General features: G+C 35.8%; 2 protein-coding genes across 2 annotated transcripts; one reads left to right on the plus strand and one right to left on the minus strand.

The window, feature by feature from the left end:
* Window positions 1-1,554: 1,554 nt before the first annotated feature.
* LOC122303087 lies at window positions 1,555-4,238 on the plus strand. Its single transcript, XM_043114640.1, has one exon. The coding sequence runs from the start codon at window positions 2,290-2,292 to the stop codon at window positions 4,030-4,032; it is 1,743 nt and encodes a 580-aa protein (XP_042970574.1). The 5' UTR covers window positions 1,555-2,289; the 3' UTR covers window positions 4,033-4,238.
* A 1,812-nt stretch (window positions 4,239-6,050) lies between these two features.
* Window positions 6,051-19,641, minus strand: LOC122303085 (alpha-1,4 glucan phosphorylase L isozyme, chloroplastic/amyloplastic). The gene is made up of 15 exons (XM_043114639.1): window positions 19,229-19,641; window positions 17,865-18,103; window positions 17,664-17,765; window positions 12,287-12,463; window positions 11,907-12,182; window positions 11,295-11,566; window positions 10,564-10,681; window positions 10,057-10,473; window positions 9,768-9,920; window positions 8,913-9,041; window positions 8,317-8,553; window positions 8,003-8,079; window positions 7,249-7,435; window positions 6,810-7,010; window positions 6,051-6,384 (listed from the first exon to the last, which is right to left on the minus strand). The coding sequence occupies exons 1-15, from the start codon at window positions 19,446-19,448 to the stop codon at window positions 6,268-6,270; spliced, it is 2,922 nt and encodes a 973-aa protein (XP_042970573.1). The 5' UTR covers window positions 19,449-19,641; the 3' UTR covers window positions 6,051-6,267.
* Window positions 19,642-26,502: the final 6,861 nt, after the last annotated feature.

Below are 26,502 nucleotides of genomic sequence, written 5' to 3' on the forward strand. Positions count from 1 at the left end.
TATTATTAAAAAATTAACTTTTTTATATAAATTTTATATTTACTAGAGTGCATCATGCTTTGGCACTCTTTAACTGGAAATATTTCTTCTTCTATTTTGTTATATGTGGTTAGCGTGGAGGCTGATTCATCCAACTTGGTACTCAGGAGGGCCGGCTACATGTTTCCTGGATCTGAGATTCTGAGCCATTTTGGCCAGGCTGTTAATACCTCTCAAGTCACTGCTAACAAAGAAATCCTCAGAATCTCCCATCTGCTAACACCCTTACAGAAATAAACAACTCAGGATTGATGCAACAGCTTAATTTAACTTCTCAAAGTTTTCTTAGACCTCATCTTGGCTTCATTCCCAAAGAAAATAGTTTGACATAAATTCATATAATATTATTACATTTTGATGGCATAGGTGACTGCAGACTCAAAATTCCATAAGATAAAAATCAATTTATTCAACCATAAAGTTACTTACCCCTTAAACCCCATGATGTCCTTTGAGTGCGATTGAATGAGTATAACTCCTTTTCCAAGTGAAGGAATTCACAAAGAATAAAGAGTGGCTGTTGGTCCTCTGGAGCCTTTTGTGTGGGGTATGCATCCCTAAGAGCAAGACAAAAATTAAGGAATGGAATGGATGCAGACGGTTGGTTTCAGTGTGGCATTCATACCTAAGAACATGCTCTGATGGAAAAACCTAGGCCGTTGGATGATGAAAGTCCCAAAGGAAAATGGGTGTCAGTTTAATTAGTGTTTATTATTAGGGTAATCCTAGATACAATATCTAATAGACAAGTTTCGTATAAGTTCTTTATAAAAAAAATAGATCTCACAAATAAATAATAATTTTTTTTTACACTTTTTTTAATGACAGATCTATTTTTTTACAAAAATTTATACGAAATTTATCTATTTAAAACTAATACAAATCATTTTTCTTATAATTATTACTTTCATGGGTTCAAGAGGAGTTGGATTGAAGTAATCTCCTTTTATCTCACTTTGTTTGGTGACCCTCATCTTTTCTTTTGTCACCTTCTTAGATTTTGTACTTATAAAACACTCATTTTTCTTGCCTTAACTCCATAAGTTCCGATGACGTTTCTTTATTGCAAGTCCATCATCACACCTGGCTTGAATTTTATTTTCACTTTGTCGCCACATTATAAATTCAACTAACAATCTTTATTAATAGTAGAAATGTTAATCATCATTATTTAAGTCATCAATTATATGCCAATAGTTTGATATCACGTTAAGAAACGAGTAATGCTATATACCACATCACCATCTAGTAAAGTAATGGTATACACTATACTATTATTTCACTTACGTCATATTATATATGATGTGACACATTTATCACTATTTGATAATAAAGAAATATGTAATAAATAATTATTTAATGATAATAAATATGTGACATCTTACTTAATAGAATGTAAATAGAATGATAATATGATATATAAAATTTTTTATTTTTATTTCATGTTATCGTGACTATTAACACCATTATTTCTTATGCACATAACACTCTTGTTGATAATACTTTCCATATGTTTTAAGGAAAACGAGAAGACACAGTAAGGCATTAAGCAGTGGATACAACTCTTCATAGCATGAGAGCACATCACAGCTAAAATCCATGATAATTATAAATGACAGAAATGGTGGGAGTCAAGAGAAGGGTAGATCAGTGCGTAGGGGTTAGGAGGAGACTAGGACACCACTCAAATGCTTGCCTTGCTTCCCACGCAATCTTTTCTACTTTCCAGTACAGCATCACCCATGAGATCCCTCCCCCTTTTGTCTCTTTTAATATCTTTCATTGTGCCTATTCGTATCCATTACTGGCACTGCCAGACAGTGGTGCAGTAACAAATCTCTTTTATCTCGACGTTCTGCTTGCATACTTTTAGTAGCCAGAGAAAAAGGGAGAGAGTGAGCAAAAGAAACCGCTCTGAATCGAGTTTCTTTGGGGGCTTAAGATCTTGTTCTTACCGTTAAGGACCTTGAGTTCTCAAAGGTTTTTTTTCGGTTCCCTCCACAGCACTTCCGAAAGTAAGAACCCCAATGATATACTTGCTAACCTTGTTCTTTTCTCCTCTTGGTCTTGCTTGATTCCCCTGTTTGTTGATCGTTCTTTTGTTTTTACCCGGAATGTGAGAAAATTCAGCTTTCTTGGAGAATTTTGACCTTTTGCCTGGGTTTCTGATCTGGATTTCTTCGTCTGGTTTTGGTGAGTTGAACTTCCACTTTCTTGGTAAATTTGTTGAACTTCTTAGATAATTCTTAGATGGATCAAGATCAAGAACAGAGGCATCTGTGCAAGCTCTGCAATAAGAGTTTTCTGAGTGGCAGAGTCTTGGGAGGTCACATGAGGTGTCATATGAGCAAGAATCCATCCAAAAGACTGAAAAAGGTGATTAAAAGCAACATGGATCTTGAAGGCGATGACCATGCTGGTTATGGCTTAAGAGAAAACCCTAAGAAGTCTTGGAAGTTTTCACGCTCAGACAAGGGTACTTCAGGGCAAGAAATTGTATGTAAAATGTGTGGCAAAGAGTTTGAGTCACTGAGAGCTTTGTTTGGTCACATGAGGCATCACTCAGGAAGACAAAGAAGTAGAATTCACTGTAAAGAATGTGGCGAAGGGTTTGCGTCACTGAGAGCTCTCACCACCCACAAGAAGAGCCACTCTGAAAGAATTGAGGCAAGCGTTGAATCATGGACTAGTTCAAGCCAGCAGATGGAGCTAAACAACCAATCGAACAGTGAAAACCTGGGGCTGGTGCGGAGGAAGAGATCAAACAGAATGAGGTACAAGATTTGTCCAAACTCTTCGTTTTCTAGTTTAAATGTATCTTTTTCCTCGAAGGAAATTGAGCCAGAAGTAGCTGAGGTAGCTATATGCTTGGTGATGCTGTCTAGAGGTGTAACCAATTGGGATGTATTTTGCTCAGTTACTGAGTCCTCCGATAATGATTCTGTGGCTTTTGAGGTCAAGTCATCTGGACAAACTAAGCGAATTGCCAATGATGATAAGGGTGGGATTTTTGTTCCTTGCGAAGTTGATAATTCTTTCAAGACGAAGAAACAAAGGGTGAACGATTCCGATTCTTATGCTTCACATTCTAAGGTTGTCTTAGCTGATAAAAGAGTGTCCGAATTTTGTGAAAATGACTCTGGGTTTGGAAGTGCTGAAGAAAAGAAGTTTGGATTGGAAGTTCCTGTTGACAAGTTTTACAGGGATGCTGAATACAAGATGCCTAAACTGGATGACGTGTCCGGGGGTGAAATAGAAAAGGACAGTCATAATGAGATGAAGATCAAACCCACTGAAGTAGAATGGGAAGAAGCTTTCCCAGAAGGTGATGGATTGGATCCAGCTGATTCGGGATTTGTGAAGCCTGGTTTAAGCAATAAAACAAGGATTGATGCTTGCGATGCTCTGTTGAGGGGAAACTCTTGCAAGATGTCTACTTCTGACGCTGAAATCCTAAATAATTCTTGGAAGAAAAATCAATATAAGTGCAAGACCTGCAACAAGAACTTCCACTCTCATCAGGCACTTGGAGGCCACCAGTCAATACACAGACCTAAAAATTCGTCTGAATTGAAAAGTCAGAACTGTGAAAAAAGCAGCCGGGGTGACACTGTTACTGAAACTGAGGGTAGCTGCAAGCTTATCAATATTGAATGCAAGGAGAATTTGGTGGAACAGGAGAGGAGTGGGGGGTCTCTGGCAAGTTATGAGTTCAGGGAGACCAAGGAACACAAGTGCGATCTCTGCTTTAAGGTTTTTGCATCAGGCCAAGCTTTGGGTGGTCACAAGAGGGCTCATTCGATTAAAAACTCTGAGACCACAGCTGAAGAGACTGTGGTAATAAAGCAACAAATTTCTACTATCTGTGATTTGGTTGACCTTAATATCCCAATTATTCTTGAAGAAGAGACCAACGCTGATGTAGGAATCAAGTCATGGTGGGTTGGAAATGATCAGAAGCATGAACTGACAGTGGGTCTACTCCCTAGTTGAGAAAAGCGATTTCCATTGATGGATACCATGTAGTTTCTAGTGGCTTGGATTGCAGATTTGAAGATAACCCATGTAGAGGCGATGCTTCCCCGCAACGTTGGATAGGCCATGGGGGCTAATTTTTGTTCCCCCTTCATATCTTCATTTGTTTGTGACGAATTTCCATAATTGGTGATGAAGATCATTCATACATTTTTCTTTTGGAACCCTGATTCTTGATAAAATCTGTCCCATTTTTTCCCCTACATCTGATAATTTGATCGATATAGATCCTTTTCATTCTAAACGCTCTCAAAATCGATCAGTGAAAACAGATGAACAGGAGTGTTACAGTTGATGCCTTCGTGCCTATTTTTGCATCTCAATTTCTGGTTTGAAGGGTTGAACAATAAAGCAGAACATGGGATTTTCGATATAAAAATAATAATTATGCAATTTTCGTGTTTAATTTTAGAGTAATATGGAGTGCACAAGCGCGCAGTTAAAGGAACAATCTGCACTGTGGACAGCTTGAACTTGTGGGGCCCTTAGCTTCTGTGAGTTTATTCACCTGCTTAACTTTGTTCAGTTCAAGTCTCTCTCTCTCTCTCACACACACGTGTATAAGTTGACATGCTATATTGCCGTTTTTGCTTCTGCATCAGAGTTGGCAATTCAGGCACGAACTTTGCTCTCTTGGTTTGGCCACTCTTAACACGGCCTACTTTATTAGGATACTCTCTATCTGACACCACAAGTACAAGCATTGATAAAAATCTGCATGGAATATGTTAGGATGGTGTCACAATTAATTAGAACGCATGAAAAGGACCATGTACATGTGAGTTTGCACACCAACACTTTGTCTTCTCTGGGTAGGGCCATGTGCATGCCCTGCAATACTTTTTTCAAGACTTGGCACCACACAACAGGGTGTTCATCGTGGCCCTCAACTTGCCACCATTCGCATATTTGAAACCAATGGAGCGAATATACGAATAATAGTACAATGAATGAATTAATCGGCACAATTTGTCGATATCGATACCCCCCATCAAGTGAAGCAAAGGATTGCAAAGAACACAGATTTTATTGCCGGTAAATTTTCTTTGAAAGTGAACCAAACTTTAATTATATCCGCAGCTTCCTCAATTTATTAATTTGGACTTCTCAGACAAACTTGGCTGGAGAGACTATCAGGATGATGGGATTGTTACATTTATGAGAGAGGAGGATAAACAAGTGGGACTTCATGAAATGGTTTGGCACAACCATAATGAGGCTCATACAAACCGAAAAATCCCCCACAGCACCTGAAAATTGTGAGTAAAAATTCCCCACTAGCATAATAAACATCGAAACTGACTCCAAGCTTTCGGTGGAATCTAGGCTTTATTGGAGGCTGCCATTGGCTAATGAATGGAACCTGTTTGGGTTGGATTTCTCTTTCATACAAACACCTAAAATTCAAATCTTGTTCGTTTCCTCTAATCAAGTATTTATAGCCTGTCTCAAATATTAAAAGCCGATTTAAGACCTCAACGATGACATAAAAGAACGAGGTACTGAATCCTAAAAGCTTAAGGCCCGCTTAAGCCCAAATCCTACTGTCCTCATTCCCTCAGGTTCAGTTATCTCCTGTCTGTCTGACATGCAGACTTTCTGTAACGAAATTAATTATAAGTACCAGGTTTTTAAGACCAATCTCTCTCCCCCCCCCCCCTTCTCTCTCTCTCTCTCCCCTCTCTCTCTCTCTCTCATGCTTCTTCTAATTACCCACATGTACGATACTACACTTGAACCCCATCACTTGCACGCCGTCCTCGTTGTCGAGTGTCGATGCCTACTCCTCCCTAAGCTCATATCCACATGCCCATTTGGATCGTACGGCCAGCACCATCTGACGGATGGTACGAGATCCTCCGGCTTACTAATCGGACAGACAGGAGATACTGAGTGGAACTGTCGGCTTACTTAACATACAAGGGGTTAGCTCTTCCGATGGTTTAATCATGGTGGTTGATGAGCAATGTCAAAAATTGCAAGGCGAAGCACTTTTGTGCGCAAAAGTATAACACAAAAGCTCTGCATCGTTTATTACATGGCACTTCAGTTTCAATCACGCCTTATTCCCACCTCCTTTACATGCTGAAAAGACGAGAGCAACAAAAAGATACAGCGTTAGAATGATAAGCCACTGTTATCATCATTAAGGGTGAAAACCAGCTCCACCACTCGAGACATAAATACACACTTCTATGGCAACTCGACAGGTTCAATGTTCCATATGTGCTTAGCATATTCGTGGATCGTTCTGTCGCTGCTGAACTTGGGTGAACCTGCTGTATTCAAGATCGACATTCTTGTCCATATCTGACCCAGCATCAAATAACAGATGTTCAGCACAAATAACATAATTTAATTGGAATGATATATTCTTGTGATAGCATGCGTGAGAAAATGCTTCAGAAGTATTAAATATACGAAGGATCAAGTACCAGACGCAAATGCCTATCGCATTTCTAGTATTATCTGAAACAATGTTAACAACTAGCGACTAACTATTTGTAATAATCTTGCATGAATATTGCACTGGTGTATATGCAACAATTAGAGTTGTATATGCTCGATGGATGAGCCACATGAGGCTTTGATGGGCTGAAAAAATTCAAAAAACTTTGTAGGTGGAAGAAAATTCACACCCATATTGACCCAGTTAATAAAAATGGAAGAATATGCAAAGAGATTTCCACAGTAAACTATAAAAGCATGCATTAGAAAATACATGTATAACTCACCTTTTGGTCTCGGTATGCCTCATCAACCTCCTCTTGGCATTCTAGATAGCTGGGGAAGTCTTTGCCCACGAGGAAATAATCAGCAAGGCCAAAACCTTCATTTCCTTCCAAAGATCCCATAAGTTCTTCATAATTGTAAGGCCCAAAAACACCACTTCTGACAAATTCCTTGACTTCCTCAAAACGGGGGTCCGGAACAAACTACAGAAAGAGTGCGGCAAGGTTAAATAGCAATGAGCACGCCCACAACAAGAACATACGCAATAATTTTCTTTTTCCTTTCTCAAGTTTTCATTTCTTTTGGCAAGTTGTAAAGTTTGTGCCCCCTAACCTAGCTACCAGCCTAGCAATTGTTATTATATCATGGTGTGGTAAAAACATCATGACAGCTTCAGTACCAAACAAAACAAAATTTATCAAATTGGTTAGATGGGCATACCTTTCCCTCGGCTCTCTCTTTCCTGAGCTCAGCAATCTCATGAGCTTCAGCACCGAAGAGGAAAAAGTTGTCTTTCCCAACCTCTTGTCGTATTTCCACATTTGCCCCATCCAAGGTCCCAATCAGAATGCAGCCATTCATTGCAAACTTCATGTTGCTAGTTCCACTGGCCTCCATCCCAGCCGTACTATAGAGAGGAAGGAGGAAGAGAAGGGATGTCAGTTTTACGAAAGCTTTATCTACCAGACAAGGTAATAACTATACACTTCATTCTTCAATAAATCATTCAGAAATTTTCGTTGTAGTTAAAGAAGAAACTACTATCAATGGAAGTTGGGTATTTATATCACGCAGGCATGGTCATAGTTTTGCAGCAAAAGTTCTCTTGAATAAGCATTTCCTGCAAAACTTTAATAAAAATAAGGGCTCCATTCCAATTATAATGAAATAACATTGTCACATATGAAAGTGCCAACAGTACCAAGCAATACTTCAAGAAATATTTCCCACGATCTCCAAATAATTGGTCTTGTTTTGTTGTTACTAGTGATGTGCTGGACACAATAGGTTTGGTGGGTGCATGTAGGTGTGCACGCGTGGGTGTGTGTGTGTGGGGGGGTTGTGTTTATTTGTTGTGATAATCATATTAAATGTGATTTAATATTAGGAATAAACAATTCAGCAACACTAACATTATAATCATATTAGGAGACAACGCCAGATAATCATATTAGGAAGGAAAGTGAAAAAGTACCTTATGTGTTGTGATAGCTCACTTGCAGGTATAAGCAATTCAGCAACACTGACATTGTAATCAGGGACAAAAACAACCTATATCATAGACAAAGCACCAATAAACTTGAGGTAGGAAATTTGTAGATATTGATCAATGTCAAAAACTTGAAGAACTACATGTCAATAACCACATGACATGAAACTCATAATGATCAAGATTCAGCAAAGTTATTAATCTAGTAATAGTTAAAGCTAACTCTTAGACAGAAACTTTATATATGACTACTTTTCACAAAATTTATTAAACAAGATTGAGCATGAAAGCACGCATACCTTCAGCAAATCACCTATTTCGGGATCATGGTTAACTGTAGACCCAACATCAGTGATAAATTTCACAATTCTCTTGGCTTGGATATAAGTAGCAAATGCTTTTCCCCCAAAAATACAGACTCGTGGAACAAACTTTGCTTTCCTTTCCATCGCACTCATTTCTTTCATTTTCTTGTACCGGTATACAATTCCCAAGATATTCAATAGTTGTCTCTTGTACTCATGGATGCGCTTCACCTTAAAACAACCAACCCATTTCAGAGTCCCCATACTATACAATAAAAAGCACTTTGAATGACGAAAAGCAAAAACGAATTTTACAAACTGCCAATGTCATACATTATTCGCCAAGACATTAATACAGTCCATGAAGAAAGCCTACTTTTCAACCAATGCGTCGCATCTATAATTTGCCCAAGATTTCCTCTTGAAGTGACTCATGCAAATTTTTTTTTTTTTATCGGTAAAAGCGACTCATGCAATTTGAAATAACCTAGTTTTCATTTTCTCCTGCTTTCATGAGGATGAACTGTTAGATATTCCCATTTCCTTCTCACAATCTGAGAAAGAGAAGAATTCGAAGGCAAGCAAGTTACCTGGATATCAAACATTGCATCAGGGCTAACAGAGTATCCTGTTTTCTCTTTGAGGAATGAAACAAGTTTCAACTTATTGCTCCTTTTTACAGCTCTCCACTGGGTTTGGAGATCGTCAGTATCTGCAAACTATTAATAAAATAATCTAATTAGCATGTATCATGAGAGCAGCAAAATTAAAACAATTTATCAAACATTTATTATTATTCTCTATCATGGATATATGGAAAAACAGATACACCATAGGCCTTAAAATCAAAATCAAGGCCTTAAAAATTCTGAACACCTCATATATAGAAAGGCATGAGAAAGGTTAGAGATACACTCATGTTCGGTATTTGTCTAAGGCAGATAAGAAAAGAAGTAGAGCTGTCGATTTGAGTTGAGATTAGGAAACACATGGATTCAGCAAGTATGTTGGGCCAAGTGCTGTCAAAGGGTCATTTCTGAGGCATGGTAATATCACCATAAAATTGTCACATAGTCTGTACAACATGTGGATCCATTTTGAATTGTATGTCGAATGAAACCTGATCAAGAAATTATCTAGAAACCTTCAAGCGTTTGTAGAAAGATTCTTCTCTTTGTGCTTATACAAGCATGAAGGGTGCAAAAGCCCAAAAAGATGCAAGGGGGCACATATCATACAATTATACACATGTTTTGTCTAGTCCAACATTAGTGCTCCACATTTTTAATTTATTCATGTAACTTTAACCTAATATAATGCAAATTATAAACAACAGAAAACACAAATTACATAATAAAAATTGAAGATGAATTAAAATCTAGGTAAGACATAAGATCCATCAATGTGACAATTTGACAAGGAAGAAATTTGGTTATGGTGGGTACCTTTCGTAACTCTGCCAGTTTTTCAGTATTCAGGACCCAGTCTTCTGATCCAGTCCAGTTGGTTATAATTTTACTTAATTCCGGATTGCAGTAGCGGATCCACCTTCTTGGTGTCACCCCATTTGTTTTATTTTGAAATTTCTCAGGCCACAACTGCAGAATTAATGTAGAGATCAATGATTTGAAAGTATTTCACACTACATTGGAGATTGACAAAATTCAGAATCATCAAACTGCATTTATTGTGATTAAAGAAAACAGGTAAAGTATAAGCTATGGGCTTGTTTACCTTAAAGAATGCATTAAAAACTTCCTCCTTCACTATTTCACTATGAATCTCAGCGACACCATTTACTGCATGTCCACCCACAACACAGAGGTTAGCCATTCGGACCATCTTTGGCAGTTCTGGTACTGGTTCTGGCAACACTATAGTCTTTTCCTCAGATTCTTTTTCTTCAGATTCACCTTCTTCATCAACGGGGTCAACTGTTTCTTCACCTTCTTCATCAACGTGGTCAACTGTTTTTTCAGAACTTGAAAGTTCCTCACTTGGCAAATCAACAGGGCTTTCCTCAGGTTTGACAAATAAATCAGCAAAGGCAGCAGGCAATTCAACATTTTCTAATATTCTCATCTCTTTCAATTTTTTCTCCAATAATTCAGAATCAGCTGTACCATACTCAGAGACTATGGTGTCGACAAGCTGGAAAATGCAAAATGGTATGAATCAGGAAAAATAGAATTTAGCTCCAAATGTAAAAAGGTTTTGGTTGTGCATGTAGTCCAGTATTACCTCCTCATCAATCATTTCTATGATCTCAACATGCCGAGGAAGCAGTTTCTGCATGAGTTCTAAACTCCATTTTTCCAATGCCTCGGGAAGAACAGTATGATTTGTATATGCTACAGTTCTAGCAGACAAATTGCACAATGTGAGAAATCGGAGTTACTAAATTTTAGCCTGTATCAAGCATAGAATTTCTATGACAACATTAAAAGCTGAGTATGCTGTGAAATTGTTTTAATTGTGAGATGGAAACCAACATGGGTTAAGCCAACTAACTAGAATCTGTCTGTCAGGGCACACATATGTGCATGTTATTCAAGCATATATAGATATTAGAGAAATTTATACTGAACAATTCACTTAAATTATCTTAATCTAATCCCATTTTCATCCCAGCAGCAAAAGGACAAGAAAATTCCGTTTAACTATGATCATTGAAATGGCACAGTGACTAATAAAAGGATAAAAATATAGTTATCTACCAAAAAGGTACTTTATATAGAGAGACAAGACTTTATATAGAGGTAATATAGAAAATTGAAGGAAAAAATTCCAATTTTAGAAAGTTGACATGTAATCAAGTTGGAACTTCTCAAAAAGAAAAGCAAGACACTCAAATTAGGACAGAGGGATTACAATGTATAGTAATCATCCAAGTACACTAACTAGCTCCATGCACAAGTAACATAGTAAAGTAACTCATTGATGCATGCATGTACAACAGCCATCTGATGTACCTGCAAGTGATATTCCAGGCCTCATTCCAGCTTAAACCCTTCAAATCTATCAAAATCCTCATCAGCTCTGGGATACAAAGAGTTGGGTGAGTATCGTTCATCTGTACTGCAACCTTCTCAGGAAACTCTTCCCATTTTATATTTGCTCCAGATCTTCTCTCAAAACATGCAATGATATCTTGTAGAGAAGCTGAACATAAAGTGTATTGTTGCTTCAAGCGAAGGACTTTCCCCTCCATCGATTCATCCCCAGGGTAGAGTACATAACAAATCTGATATTAAAAAAAATCATAACACAAACCACCCTTTCTACCATCTTCACTTAACATAGTGGTAAAAACATAATGAAGAAAAAATCCGAAAATTAGCACTCATGGTGGTCAAGGTTGCCCATCATATAAAGATGATACTTAGAAGATAGAAATGCAAGTTAAATATATTAAACCTGATAATGTCCATTCCAACACCATCACCCAACTTCAGGATTTCAGAATCTCCTGAACATCTGTGGCCCCAAACTATTTTTGAAGTTAAAATTTTTAAAAAAAAATGGCTGACAGCAGCCGACCTCATTAAAAAAAAATGTCTGTGCAATGATGAGTGCATCCATACCTTCTCAGCATTTGCTAGGGCCTCGTATGCTTTGGTGTGCTCTCCAGTATTAAAAGCATGTAAGTCAAAATCTTCTGACGAAGCCTTGGTCGACCAAAGCCGTAGGTTGATAGTGTTTTTTGTCTTGTATCCTGGAATTGGAACATCATAAGCAACAGCCTTTATATCTTCTCCTCCAATCCAGTGCTTTTTTCCATCTGATCCACTTTCAACCTTGCCGTAAAATTTTACAAGATATGAGACATCATTTCTCACAACTTCCCAGGGATTGCCCATCTACAAGAAGACACCATAATTGACCAAACAACCAGAACAGTAAGGCATAATGCTGATACTATAAGGCACTTGAAGTGAAAGAAAATCAGAGATAAGGCATATACCTCTAGCCAATCTTCAGCAACTTCCTCCTGCCCATCTTTTGTAATTCTCTGTTTAAACAAGCCATACTTGTATCTAAGTCCGTAACCCCATGCTGGGTAATTTAATGTTGCCAAAGAGTCCAGAAAACAGGAGGCAAGGCGCCCAAGACCACCATTTCCAAGTGCAGCATCAGGCTCCTATTATTTGTCAACCAAAAGAAATTAGCTGCCATCACACACACACACAGAGATACTCATTTGTTTTCCTGAAAGTTCCTTTTGACAAACAACGACAAAAGAGATCATATTTCGTGATCAGCGTAATTATAAAAGTGGTTGGGGCTTCAATGCGAACAGGAAAGTCTTGCAGACACTAGAAAACTCTGAAGGAACAGGAACAAGATTTTAACTCATAATCACATTCATATGAATGATTACCCAATTTTAGATGATTAGACCAGTTAGTTGTATTAACAAAAAGTCTAGTTTGAACACATTTGTACGGAGGTTATTGAATGGTTCAACCCTTTGTCTTTTATAGGTAACCTTTTTTTTTTTTTTTTTAAGAAAGAAACTTTATTGAACAGTTGGACTTAGTCCAATGGTTGCCTTGTTTCCCCTTCAACTGGTTGGCACCAGTTCGAATCACGGTGTGCCCTTTGGAAATTTTATTTTACACTTGTCAAAAAAAAAAAGTAAGAAACTTTATTGAAACGAATGAAACTAGGCAAATCCCATGGACACAGGAACTATACAAAATGACACCTAATTACATTCTAGAAAGCTGAAAAGAAAACAAAAACTTATGAACATTCCCTCCCTTTAGTACAATAGCAAAAAAACACTGAAAAAGAAGATGCAAAGAAATTCCATATTTCCCCCACTGCTTGCTCAAAGCACTTGTCATTCCTTTGCATCCATAAATACCACATTAAGCACAAAGGTATCATCCTCCACGCTGCTACCAGTTGAGAGCTATTAGCCTATTATGATGCCTATTCCAGCATGCTAATAGATCCACCACACTCTTAGGCATAACCCAACTCAACCCAGTTCTACTTAGAATGCCAACCCATAACTCCCTAGCCACCTCACAACGTAAAAGTAAATGATCAATCGATTCCCCATTCTTCTTACACATGAAGCACCACTCCATAACAATCAAACCACGTTTCCTTAGATTATCAACCATCAAATCTTAACCCCTAGGGGTTGACTCAAGTGGTAAAGGCCTTAGGCTTGAGGGTATGCTCCTCCCAGGTCTAAGATTCAAATCCCCTTGGGTGAAAACAATCTCTACGGGTCATCGGACTGAGGAATTTTCTCCTTGAATTACCTAAGATGCACTTGCGGGAAACTCCTTGCCGAGGGCCTATACAACCCCGGGATTAGTCGAGACGCTATTCCTGGATACCAGGTACCAATAAAAAATAAATAAATAAATAATCAACCGTCAAAATATTCCCAAGTGCAGTTGTCCATGTAAAAAGGCAACTTTACATGGCACAACCTCCAAATGCTCTTCCACGGAAAAGAGGTATGTTGTTGGACTGTCAACACCCTGTAAAAAGATTTAACTGAAAACTTATTACTCCCCATGTGTTTCCATAGCATACAATCTCTCCCATTTTCTCCCATCTTCATTGAATACAAAAAGCTGAAAAAACTTGCAATCTCATCAAGTTCCCAATCCTGAGCATTTCTAGTGAAAATAACATCCAAAGCACAATCCCATTAGCATGACAAAACACCTCTGAAACAACAGCCTGCTGGTTTCCAACCAAACCAAATACAACTAGAAAAACTGTATTAAGAGGTCTCTCACTACACCATTCATCAAACCAAAAATGGATTCTTACACCATCTCCAACCTCAAACTTAATATGGTTTTCAAAAACATTCCACCCCTTTCTAATATATTTCCATAGGCATACAGCATAAGACCCCCTACCCTCCTTAGAACGCCATCCCCTCCACTCACATCCGTACTTCCGATCAATAACCTTTCTCCACAACGAATCCCCTTCCTTTTGATACCTCCACAACCACTTTCCTAATAATGCCTTATTAAAAAATACCCAAATTTTGCACCCCCAAACCACCATTCACAATCGGGCAGCTCACCCTTTGCCAACTCACAAAGATGAAATTTATTCTCCTCCCCCATACCACCCCACAAAAAGCTCTAAACAATTTTTCAATCCGGTTTGCCACTCACACTAATAATGGAAATAAAGAAAGATAATAGGTAGGAAGATTAGAAATTGTGCTTTTGATAAAGGTTAAGCTCCCCTCTTTTGATAGATATAGTCGCTTCCAACCCGACAATCTTTTCCCAACCTTCTCTACAACACCATCACAAATATTCTTTGCTTTAAAGGACGCCCCCAAGGGAAGCCCAAGATATTTCATAGGAAGAGAAGCAACTTTGCATCCCAATAAATCCACAAAAAGTTAATATTCCTCACGTCCCCCACCGGTACCAATTCCGACTTTCCCAAGTTCACCTTGAGGCCCAAGACAGCTTCAAAACACAATAAACAGCTCTTAAAGCTTGAATCTGACTACTTTCAGCATCACAAAAAATAAGAGTATCATCCACAAATAATAAGTGAGAAATTGAAATAACACCATTACTATTGTTTCCTACTGAAAAACCAGCAAGAAAACCCCCCTACTGCAATCTCCACCATGCGACTCAATGCCTCCAGAACAATAACAAAAAGAAAAGGGGATAAAAGAACCCCTTGTCTCAAACCCCTTGAAGTCTGAAAAATCCACATGAGATACCATTAACTAAAACAGAAAACAGAGCGGTTGAAACACAATATTTAACCCATCCACACCACCTATCCCCAAAGCCACATCTTCTAAGCATATAAAAAAGAAAATCCCATCACACATGGTCATATGCATTTTCCATATCCAGCTTGCAAAGAACCCCCGGAATGCCTTCTCACATCCGGATGTCCAAATACTCATTTGCAATCAGAACTGAATCCAATATTTTCCGACCCCGAACGAAAGCTTTTTGAGGTTTAGAAATGATTTTATCCATCACCATACTCAAAACGGTTAGCTAATACCATCGAAATAATTTTATAAATCTCGCCTACCAAACTAATAGGACAGAAATCTTTCAACTCATAGGCACCAACTATCTTCGGAATGAGGGCAATAAAAGTAGCATTTAGGGACTTCTCAAACTTATGACAAGAATGAAAATCATGAAAAACCTACATCACTTTGTCCGTTACTATATCCCAACACTCTTGAAAAAAAAAAACTATAGAAAAACCATCCGGGCCCAGGGCTTTATCTTTACACATACCTCTCACCACCTGATGCACCTCCGCTTCTTCAAACGACCTCTCCAGCCAGCTTGCTGCTCCAGAATCCAGCTGGTCAAAATTCAAACCATCAAGTTTAGGAAGCCATCCAACAGTCCTAGAAATGAGATCTTCATAATAGTTCACTATATGATCTGGATCTCATCGGGAGATTAAAACACATTAGAGCGGAATGAAGAACCTCAATTGCATTATTGCGCCTATGGGAATTAGCTATCTTGTGAAAAAACTTAGTGCATTTGTCCCCCTCCTTCAACCAAGGCACCCTTGATTTTTGCCTCCAAGAAATTTCTTCCATCAACAAAACCTTCTCAATTCCAGACACAACCCCATTTTTTCTTATCAAGGACTCCTCATTATCTTCCCCATCCTCCAATGCATGCAACTCATCCCAAAGAAGATTTTTCTGCACATCGGTATGTCTAAAGACTTCATCATTCCACTTCTTTAAATCAGTCTTAAGGGCTTTAAGTTTACCCGCCACAATAAAACTAGCAGTACCATTAAAGGAATAAGAAGTCCACCAATTCCTTACCTTCTCCACAAATCCATCAGCTTCAAGCCACATATTCTCAAATTTGAAATAACGCACACCCCCACGAATGCCACCACAATCAAGCAAAATTGGAAAATGATCATAACAGACTCGTGACAACCTCTTTTGACAATCCGGAGGCACATAGGAGAAGAGACTAGAAATTTATCCAACCTTAACCACTCTCTACTGTTAGACCAAGTATAAGCCCCCATACCAAAGGGAGATCCACTGATTTAGATCAAAAATCAATTCCAAGAAATCTTCCATAGCTCCTGTCAACGTAGAGGCCCCCGCCCTCTCACTAAGGAACCGAACAATATTAAAATCTCCACACAAACACCATGGTCAATCCCATAAGAAATACAGACCCGCCAATTCCTCCCACAAAAAACTTCTATCACCATCTACATTAGGCCCATACACGCCCGCAAAGCCCACCTCTACCAATCCTCAATATTCTTGAAGGAAACTCCCACTAAGTAATACCCAATGCAATCCTTTACCATCTCCACCACTCTCTTGTCCCACATCAACAACACACCTCCTGAAGCACCCAATAAAGCTAGATAACACCACCCCACAAAAGAACAACCCCACAAACTACAAATGATATTTCTATCAATAAAGCACAACTTTGTCTCTTGAAGACAAACAATATCAATTTTTCAGCTATGAAGAAGGGATCTAATACGAAGGTATTTGTTGACATCATTGATCCCCCAAACATTCCAAGAAAGGATTTTAGGCTTCATTAGATGACCAAGATCCCCGCTCTTTCAACCTATCCCTCCCCACACTTCCCTCCTTGTTGTCATAATTAATGGAGCTTTTTAAACGTTCCAACTCCCTATCCCTTTTCACTGCTAACTTCACAACCATGGATTTACCTGCTTCAATAGCAACAAGGAGAGCCTTAAATTGCTCTTCAAACCCTATACCGAATATCCCCACACACTCCTGTAATTCCTCCACTTTTTTTAAACATCTAAATTGTTTATGTCCTTCCAATGTTGGTTTTGAAACGTCTACATTGGTGACATTCCACTATGTATGAAAAAAGGGTTAGAGTTACACCTTTAGGTGTCCAAGAAGTTGTTTCTATCCAATTCCTTGTTATCTTCAACTTGTCTTTTAAGACCTTTTTTAATCCCCTTCACTTTGAGAATGTAAAATGGGAGTTGGAACGTAAAACCGAGTTTCCCTTTTGCATTAAAGGGTTTGGCATGTAATGATTTTAGCGACTTCATTGTTTTGCTAGAATTATTTCTTTCATCACTTATGAAAAGATGTAAAACTAATTAATTGTGTTGCCTGAGTTATCTTTCTCCCCCACAAACTTGGTTGGTTTAGATCTAGTATTGATAAAGAAAAATTGGAATTATACATACATTGATTATGCAGAATTGGCATCAAACACTCCAAAGATGAGTATTTTAAATTAAAGGAAATTAAGTAAGAGAGAGAGAGAGAGAGAGAGAGAAGAAAAGGAAAAAAAAAAGGGAAAGCTGACCTGGGAAGCCACATTTTCTAATTCATGTCCAAGCTTTTTCAACGCCTCTGCATAAGCACCAGTGAGCTCTAAATTACCAATTGCATTTAGCAGTGCTCTACCCTACAAAAAATAAACATTAGGCAACAACAACAGCTTGCATGAGAAAATGACAAAAATGAATTGCTGACGTGGGAACAGCACAGAAGAGCGATGACAGACCTGTAGAAATTCCATTGACAAATAATATGCCTGCTTTACATTTAGCTTTTCATGGTAATCATATGTTGCATTCCAATTTATGATAAGAGCATCACGAACACTTTGTGCAGTTGCAAAGAAAGCCTTTGGAAGTTCAAAATGCTCAGGAGAAAACAACGGTGTGAACTCGGCATGGTACTTAATACTCGAGGCAATAGATGCCGCATCCGGTGTGAAAGAAGTGTGAGTGGTAGGAGCTTCTGAATCAAAACACAATTGGTAATCATCAAATATGTGGTAGAACCCCAAAAGTACTATGGATTGAATGGAAAGAAATCTCAATACAAACCTCCCATCAAAGAATATTCATAGTGATTGTTTCAATATTTCTCTCATGCTCAGTTCCCTCTTAGCCTTAGGAAAGTTACATTTCGAACAACTAATCACAGTGTCCAGTCAGCATGAACTTGATACACACGCTATCCAGTGGGATTAGTTAAATGATTTTCAAATATTTAACTCAAAAGTCTCTCATCCTCAATTGCTTAGAAACATCAAACGAATTTGATTGGAACGAGATAGTTGAGATCACTAAATAGCATCACTTCTAACAAGTGTGAGATGCTTAAAATACAAATGGCGAGCTCGATCCTTTCATGATGCTGACAAGGCAAAATGTAAATGACCATACATGACATATAGACTGAGCGTGGTAGAAAATGCAAAAATTCGCATTTGTTTTCATAGGAAGAGAAATGTCATAGGAAGCTATACAAGGTCAACAGATACACGCCCATTAATGAAATCATAGCAAATTGACCACAATATATGATCAGATACCATCGGGTAGCATGTCTCCTCCTCCCACGCAAAAGTGGAATCTATCTAAAAGGCCTTCATAGGACCAATCGTTTATCTGGGAGGATAAAGCAGTGATACATGGGACATTTGATACCTTCCTGATTATACTTGTATCTCGTGTACTTTTTATGATAAAAAATAATAGCCACGTCAAAGCATAGTCGCTCCTGTGACATGAAAATGGACCCCACCGATGGAACCAGGGAGCACTGCACACAATCACCCCCCATCAGACAAGAACATGTCCTTCCGACATCAACTATTCGTTTTCTTTTCGCTTCTTATTTTACGAAAATCCCCCATTCATCTCCTTCGATTCATTCCTACTAACCTTCAGTGAGTATGGTTTCTTAGTACTTTCTTAGTGCATAACTACAGATGTCTAACGAGAAGAATACCTCTCTCTGTATCTCTGCCTCTAGCTTTAAATAACCAATAAATACAATCTCAAACTCGTGTATTAAGAATGGAAGCTCAGAGCAGACTTAACAATAGAAGCACATCAGGGAACAGATAAATCCGACCTTGTTCGGTATCCTTGAGTTTCGGCTTCGGCTCGCTGGAGACATTCTTCACCGAGAAATACCGCCTCACAGGCCGTGAAGTCAAAGTCCTGATCGAAAACAGCTTGGATCCGCTGCTTCGGGAACCGAAATCGAAAAACCCCGAGAGAGAAGTGCAATGGCGTGATTGCGAAAATGCCTCGGGACGAGTCGAAGCAGCAGAGAATTGCGAAACAGCCATTGCTCTCTCTTTCTCCCCCCCTCTCTCTCTCTCTCACTCACTTTCACTACTTAAGAGAGTGTCAAGACAAGACTACAGTCTACTGCGACTCTCGACTTTCTTATCCTTTTCAGCGGCTCTGAATGAATACAGTAAAAAGTCTGTTTGCTTTGAAGGTGACAACCGATGGCTATATACCCACTCTCTCTCTCTCTCTCTCTCTCTCTCTCTCCCCGTTATCTGAAGCTGATATTTGTTTTCAAAGGGTTGGATGATTTCGAATTCAGATCTTTTATTTTTGAATAAATAAGATGAATTAAATGCTCTAAAGTCTAAACGTGAACGGTCTATAAATTTCACACTCGTCACATTTCCATGTAATTGAAAAAACAAAAACGCTTGTCACCATCATCGAATAGAACGTCTACTCGTGGACGGTGTACGTTGAGTTTAGGCCAACGTACAAACGAAGTCACACCTGTTTCCGAGGTTAAGTTTCAGGGAAATCTACAGTTTAGAGTGTAAAATGGTGATAACGAGTCTTGCGTCAAAATATATATATTATATAATATAAATCAATTATAACTCATTCGTTAAGTTCATTGTATTAATACGACTTATTAATATAACACATCGTATCATTTCAATTTATTTTAATTTATTAGTAAATATTATAAAATAAATTAATATAACAAAACCTATTTTAAATTATTTATATAAATTAATTGAATAGATCTAAAATTAACTCATTTGACTTGATTAAATTGAATAAAATTTTATATAAATATTAAAATCACAATATCTATAAAAATAAAATTAATTACAAATCTAAAATTAAAATTAAAATAATAAAAATTTCGAAATTAAAATTCTAACAGATTTATTTTTAGATATAAGGATATAATTGTAATTTTAACTTTTGTAACGTATCATAACAAGTTAAGCCTTTATCAATCCGTTAAACAATCGTGTCTTAACAAGTCAACCCGTTTTAATCCGAATCCATTAAAACTAAACCCTAACCTGCTATTATTACATCGTATTTATGTTGAGTTAACAGGTCGTGTAACATATTATCACTCTTAAATTTACTTCCAAACATTAATCACCTGTAGTCAAAACCATTATAAGACCATATGAACGTCGAGATGTTTTATTTTTTTAATTTAAGATAAATGATATTTATAGTAGTAGGTGTGCAGTTGCCATAGAGTTATTTTAAAAAAAAATTAAATAAATACGAGACTTACATTAAAAAAATTAATTTTCTAATAATAAATTTTATTTTTTTTCAAAATAACTACACAAGACTTACATATTTTGCAATAATATGTAAGAGCATTGTTAATGGAATAGCCAAACATCAAAAAAACATCTTCAAATGTATAATAGGACATAAAAAAATATCACATTGGATTTTCCAAAGTTTTGCTACACTTTTAGCTATAATAAATCCAAAACTAAAACTAAATTTGATAGATAGTGTACATATATCAAATATTTATTTTATTATTTTTTTATAACACTTTCTCTTCTCTCCATCTATATATACAAATTTCTATCAATTTCTTTAAATTAAATAATAAAATATGATAAAATAAAATCAATTAATAATTAAAAAAATTAAATATTTTTTAAATTATTAATTACTCATTACTATATAATAAATAAATTGATAATCCAATATAGAGTTTTGATGTGAATAACTAAAGTCAAATTCATCTTATATTATTTTATTATTATATAATTAAAAAATAGTTATTCCAATGTGGAGACTTATATAAATGAAATAAATTCATCTTATATTACTTTATTATTAGATAATTAAAAAATAGTTATTCCAATGTGGAGACTTATATAAATAGAATAGCTAAAATTTAAATTTATCTTATATTCATCAAAATTATCAGTTATATATACATAATCCATTAACAATGCTCTAATATTACTCTTTATTTAAAAGAAAATACTATAATCATAGGGAGATTATATAAAAGTAAACTCACAAACTGATGTAGCTTGATATAGTATGTCAGATTATAAAATTACTTTTATTATAAAGTAAATTTAATAAATTTTATAAAATTATATCAATTTATAAATTTATTTTACGTAATCCCTTTAAAACTACACGTTATTAACTTACTCATAATCATTTTATAAATGAGCAATGTTACATACAGTCGTGGAATTGCAAACGCTACGCAATCGCTTTGAAAAAGTGCGGAGTCCACGATTAAAAAGTTAATTTTTTTTTTCATGTGGATCTCATATTAATTCATTTTTTTCAAAGCAATTACACGTCGCTTACACAACTACAACTGTAAATATCATTTCTCTTTATAAATATTGTTGGGCGCAGTTTCATCGGATACATATCTTTTATAAATATTAACTGATATTTTGTTTTCAAAGGGTTGGATGATTTCGACTTCAGATCTTTTGCTTTTGAATATATAAGATGAATTAAATACTATAAAGTCTGAACGTGAACGGTCTATAAATTTCACAACTCATCACATTTCCATGTAATTGAAAAAACAAAAACGCTCATCACCATCATCGAATGGAACGTCTACTCGTGGACGGTGTATGTTGAGTTTAGGCCAACGTACAAACGAAGCCATACCTGTTTCCGAGGCCACGTTTCAGGGAAATCTACTTTCAAACATTAATAGCCTGTAGTCAAAACCATGGACCTATGCTAAAAGAAAAAATATAATTATAAATATAATTATGTATTAATCTACATTAATACGATGTAATTAATTAAAAAATAAATTTTATTAAAAATAATTTTAATTTAAATTTTAAGTATGAATGAATCAGTATTAATACACAGATTAGTACGCGACTGTGCTTGTATATAGTAAAACTCATAATAAAAATATAAATATAAAATTAAAACAAATTCATCAGTAAAATAACAAATTAAATACAAATTTACATCAAGAGTATTATGGTTATGGACCTATGGTATAACATTAAATAACATTTTACATCCTAATGGAACAAGTGAATCTAAAAATTAATTACAACAATAAATTATGAAATAATATACATTATATTTCAAAACAAAAAATGGGTTCTAAAATGACTAAATCCTCAGTCTTCATGAATGAGCCACAAATCTTAACATTGTTGCCTTCCATACACTAATTCACTAAAAAAATTAGTGTTATTTTTAATCTATTGCTCAAGTATTGTTACCTTAGTAATAATGTTAATGGATGTTTGACAAAAAATGAAAAACTTAATTTGCCTAAAAAATAAATGTCATATCTCTAACAAGTTACACAATATAATTATACAAGCAATATCGTAAATAAATATGTACATTAAGGATTCAGACAAGTTTTAAAATCTGAAATCACCATGACAGTCACATAAGTCAGCAAGTTCCCAAAATCAAATAGAAAGATGTGCATCAGGGATTCAGCCAAGTTAGCAAATGCAGTTAACACAGAACAGATCCAAAACAACGACCCAGCAATAGGCAATAGGCATGACTCATATCAACTAAACAACAAATTGTGAGGTAGACAAGTTGATAACTTCAATAGGCACAGACTAATATAAAATACTCAATACTCTCATTCCAACCACAAAATATCAATACAAAATAGATACAAAAGACAGTTAGTAGTTACCAGCCACAAGCCCACAATACTCAATAGGCAGCATACTCTCAGAAGTTACAAGTTCATAATAAGTTACCAAAGTTCAACAAAATCAGCTAAATATTTTAAGCCAAACAACTGCAGTTACCAAAACAAGTTCACAACAAGTTATCAAAGTTCAAGAAAATCAGCCAGACAACTGCAGTTACCAAAACAAGTTCACAACAAGTTATCAAATTTCAACAAAATCAACCAGACAACTGCATACTGCAGTTACCAAATTTCAGGAAAATCACAGTGACATGGAAGTTACCAAACTTATACAAAATTTGAGTTTACAATGACAGAAGTCAACAAGTTCCCAAACTTGAACAAAATCACCATAACAACCTGCACACACTGATACAGTAAAAAATATTAATATAATTTTTATTCCCTTGCAAAATTACTCAAGTACTTTTAACTTATTAATATTGTTAATAGATGTTTACCATGCTAAATTTAATTTATCATTTAAAGAAATTTAAAAAATATGGATGGTAAGAAATTAGAACTTAGAAATTACTTGAACTATCATGACTCATATCATTCCAAACAAAATCAAATAAAACAAACAAATTGTTCAAATATTACAAAGTAAACTGTCCAAATATCAGATAGCAAATCATATAGATTAACCAAAACAAATCAGATAAAACTAGAAAACTGCCCATATGCTCCATAGATTAAACATGCAAAAAAAAAAAAAAACAACAAAATCTGAATCTGAATGAGCCTATGGCTATGGCAAGAGAATCTGAGTTTCTGATGGAACATCCATCTATTGACAAGAAAAAAACAGTAGTTAGTATTTTTGTAAATAAATTAATAATAGTAAGTATAAAATAGTAAAATAGCAACAAGTAATTAAAATAAATAGATTACACTTACAAAATTTATTGATGATCTTTTAAGCCCATATAATGCTATAATCCAATCAGACTCACATAACAACATTTGGATAGTTTCAGTCTTTAATGAAGTTTGATGAGGATCAATGACTCTACCTCCGGCGCTAAATGTTGATTCTGAGATAACTGTGGTAATTGGTGTAGCTAAAATATGTCGGACCAATTTGGACAAAGTTCAAAACTTGAGACTATTTGTTTTCCACCATTCTAAGGTATCGAAACTTGCATCTGAACCCTCTTCACAGATATATATATATATACTATCCTCTAAATAATTGTCCAGTTCTGATTTACTAGGTTGCACGGTATCAACACTTCTAACAAAAGATTTAAATAATGACTGGTCAATATGCATGCTTCTCCCAATCCCAACACTTAAGGAAGAATCATATACATTCATTCGAGTATTATCCTACTCTCTTTGTGCCTCAAGAATTTAATTATATTCATGAACATACTCATCATATAACTCAAATAACACTTGAGAGACATGAACAATATTCTTAGCAGCATCCAACCCATGATAAATTAAAGGAAAACAAAATTGGATCAGGACCATTTTGAATCTAGGTTCTAACACCGCATCAATTGACATCAATAGGTTACACTCCCCCCAATATTTGTCAAACTTAGTACTCATTTTCCTTACCATTGATTTCATGTACTCATTCTCATCTATACTCTTCTTACCTAAGATGTCCTTCATTCTCCAAACTTCATAAAGAAACAAGTTTGTTGTTGGGTAATCACTTCCAGATACAATATTGGTGACTTCATTGAAAATAACTAGTAGTTAACAAATATTTTCAACTTGCCCCCACTATTCAACAATTGGAACTCATTCAAAACATCTATCTCTATCACCATATCTAGGAAAAACTTTTTTGAGCTGAGTTGTAGTAACCAACATTAAATAAGTGCTATTCCATCTTGTAGATATATCAAAAATCAATTTTTTTAGGGCAATTGCAACTGTTTTGCAATTTCACTAAATTGTTTTAGCCTACTCTCTGATACTACCAGATATTTTATACCATTTTTAACACAATCAACAATATCCCTAATCTCCCCAAGTCTATAATATACAAATAAATTTGTTATATGCACACAACAACGTACATGAAACGGTTTCCCACCTACAAACAATGTTTTCTTCAACCTAAAATCATCTTTCAATATCCAAATGGCAACATCATTAGAACTAGTATTGTCAACAGTAATTGAACTAATTTTATTCTGAATTCCTCAATTTTGAAAACACTTTTCTAAAGTATCAACAATAAGAAGACCAGTATGTGGAGGTGGCACATTACAAAAGTTCAATACACGCCTCTGAATATGCCAATCAATATCTATAAAATGACATGTCACTACTATATATGTAAGTTTTTTTATAGGAAGCCCACATGTCAATTGTGATATGAACTTTATTCACAGGTTTAAGTAAAGCCCTTAACTTTGTCTTTTCATTTTCATAAGTTCTCATGAATTATTTCTTTGTAGTAGTCCAGGATATTTTTTTTCCAATATGGAGTGTTTACACTCATGAATTTGTTAAATACCACATGTTCCATTAAAGAGAATGGATATTCATGGTAAAGTATCATATGAGAGACAAGCTCTTAGACCCTACTACGATTATAGGTAAAGTTTGAAACAATGAAACCACCATCTACCTCCTTAAACTCAATTGCTAAGATTTTTTATTTTTTCTTAGATTCCATGTATGGCAAACAGGTTAGCAAGTGCCTATGTAGTATAGTCGTAAAACTTGATCGAGAAGTTTTAAACAATGTTTTACACCACTTACATTGAGGCTATATTACATCATCTCTATCAATTTCGACAAAATCATTCCATACATAAGAAGTCATCTTTCTTTCTTTTTTTTTTCTTTCATAGGCTACTGTTTGAACTTTTGTGGAAGGGTCCTCAGTAGACACAATATTAGGGGTCTAAGTATTTGCAGTGTCTCCATCATTATCATATATGGGCTCTACTAAGCTAATCCCAATAGAGTTTTCATTTTCATACTCCTCCACCAAATCAACTTCATTCACTGGATCACCCATTTGTTAGGGTCTAATATTTTATAAATATAAAACCAGAAACATACAATAAGCATATAGACACTGGCCAAAAATCAAAACAACATTGTCTTCGTGGTTTAATGTGCCTCTGGAAGCAAGGATACTAAAAGATGTTAAAGTCAAAATAATTTGACTCTAACAGTTTTGTTGAACCCAAGGTTTCAAGTTTCATGTGATTATAAATCTACACATGGATTCTAATGATAACAAATGAATTCAAAGAATAAAGGAGTTTCAAGCTCAAGTTGTCCACACAATAGAGTCAAGCACATCAAAGAACCAAGCATGAGCAAGAAGGAAACAAGTTCACATTAAAGTCATAGAGTAATGTTGTAAAACTCTTAAAATTCAAAATTAGGATTAATGCTCTAAATTAATATTTTATCATAAAGCATTAAAATACATTTTCCACATG

This window comes from Carya illinoinensis, chromosome 3 (assembly GCF_018687715.1).
Source record: "Carya illinoinensis cultivar Pawnee chromosome 3, C.illinoinensisPawnee_v1, whole genome shotgun sequence".
NCBI classification, from domain to species: Eukaryota; Viridiplantae; Streptophyta; class Magnoliopsida; order Fagales; family Juglandaceae; genus Carya; species Carya illinoinensis.

Bases quoted from the DNA above. Each gene is read 5' to 3' on its own strand.
- LOC122303085 (XM_043114639.1), bottom strand. From the start codon at position 19,448: ATGGCTGTTTCGCAATTCTCTGCTGCTTCGACTCGTCCCGAGGCATTT. The intron at 10,682-11,294 runs GTACATCAGATG...TTTGTCTGCTAG, and splicing joins GCCTGGAATATCACTTGCAG to AACTGTAGCATATACAAATC. The intron at 7,011-7,248 runs GTATGCCCATCT...CTCTTTCTGTAG, and splicing joins AAGAGAGAGCCGAGGGAAAG to TTTGTTCCGGACCCCCGTTT.
- LOC122303087 (XM_043114640.1), top strand. From the start codon at position 2,290: ATGGATCAAGATCAAGAACAGAGGCATCTGTGCAAGCTCTGCAATAAG.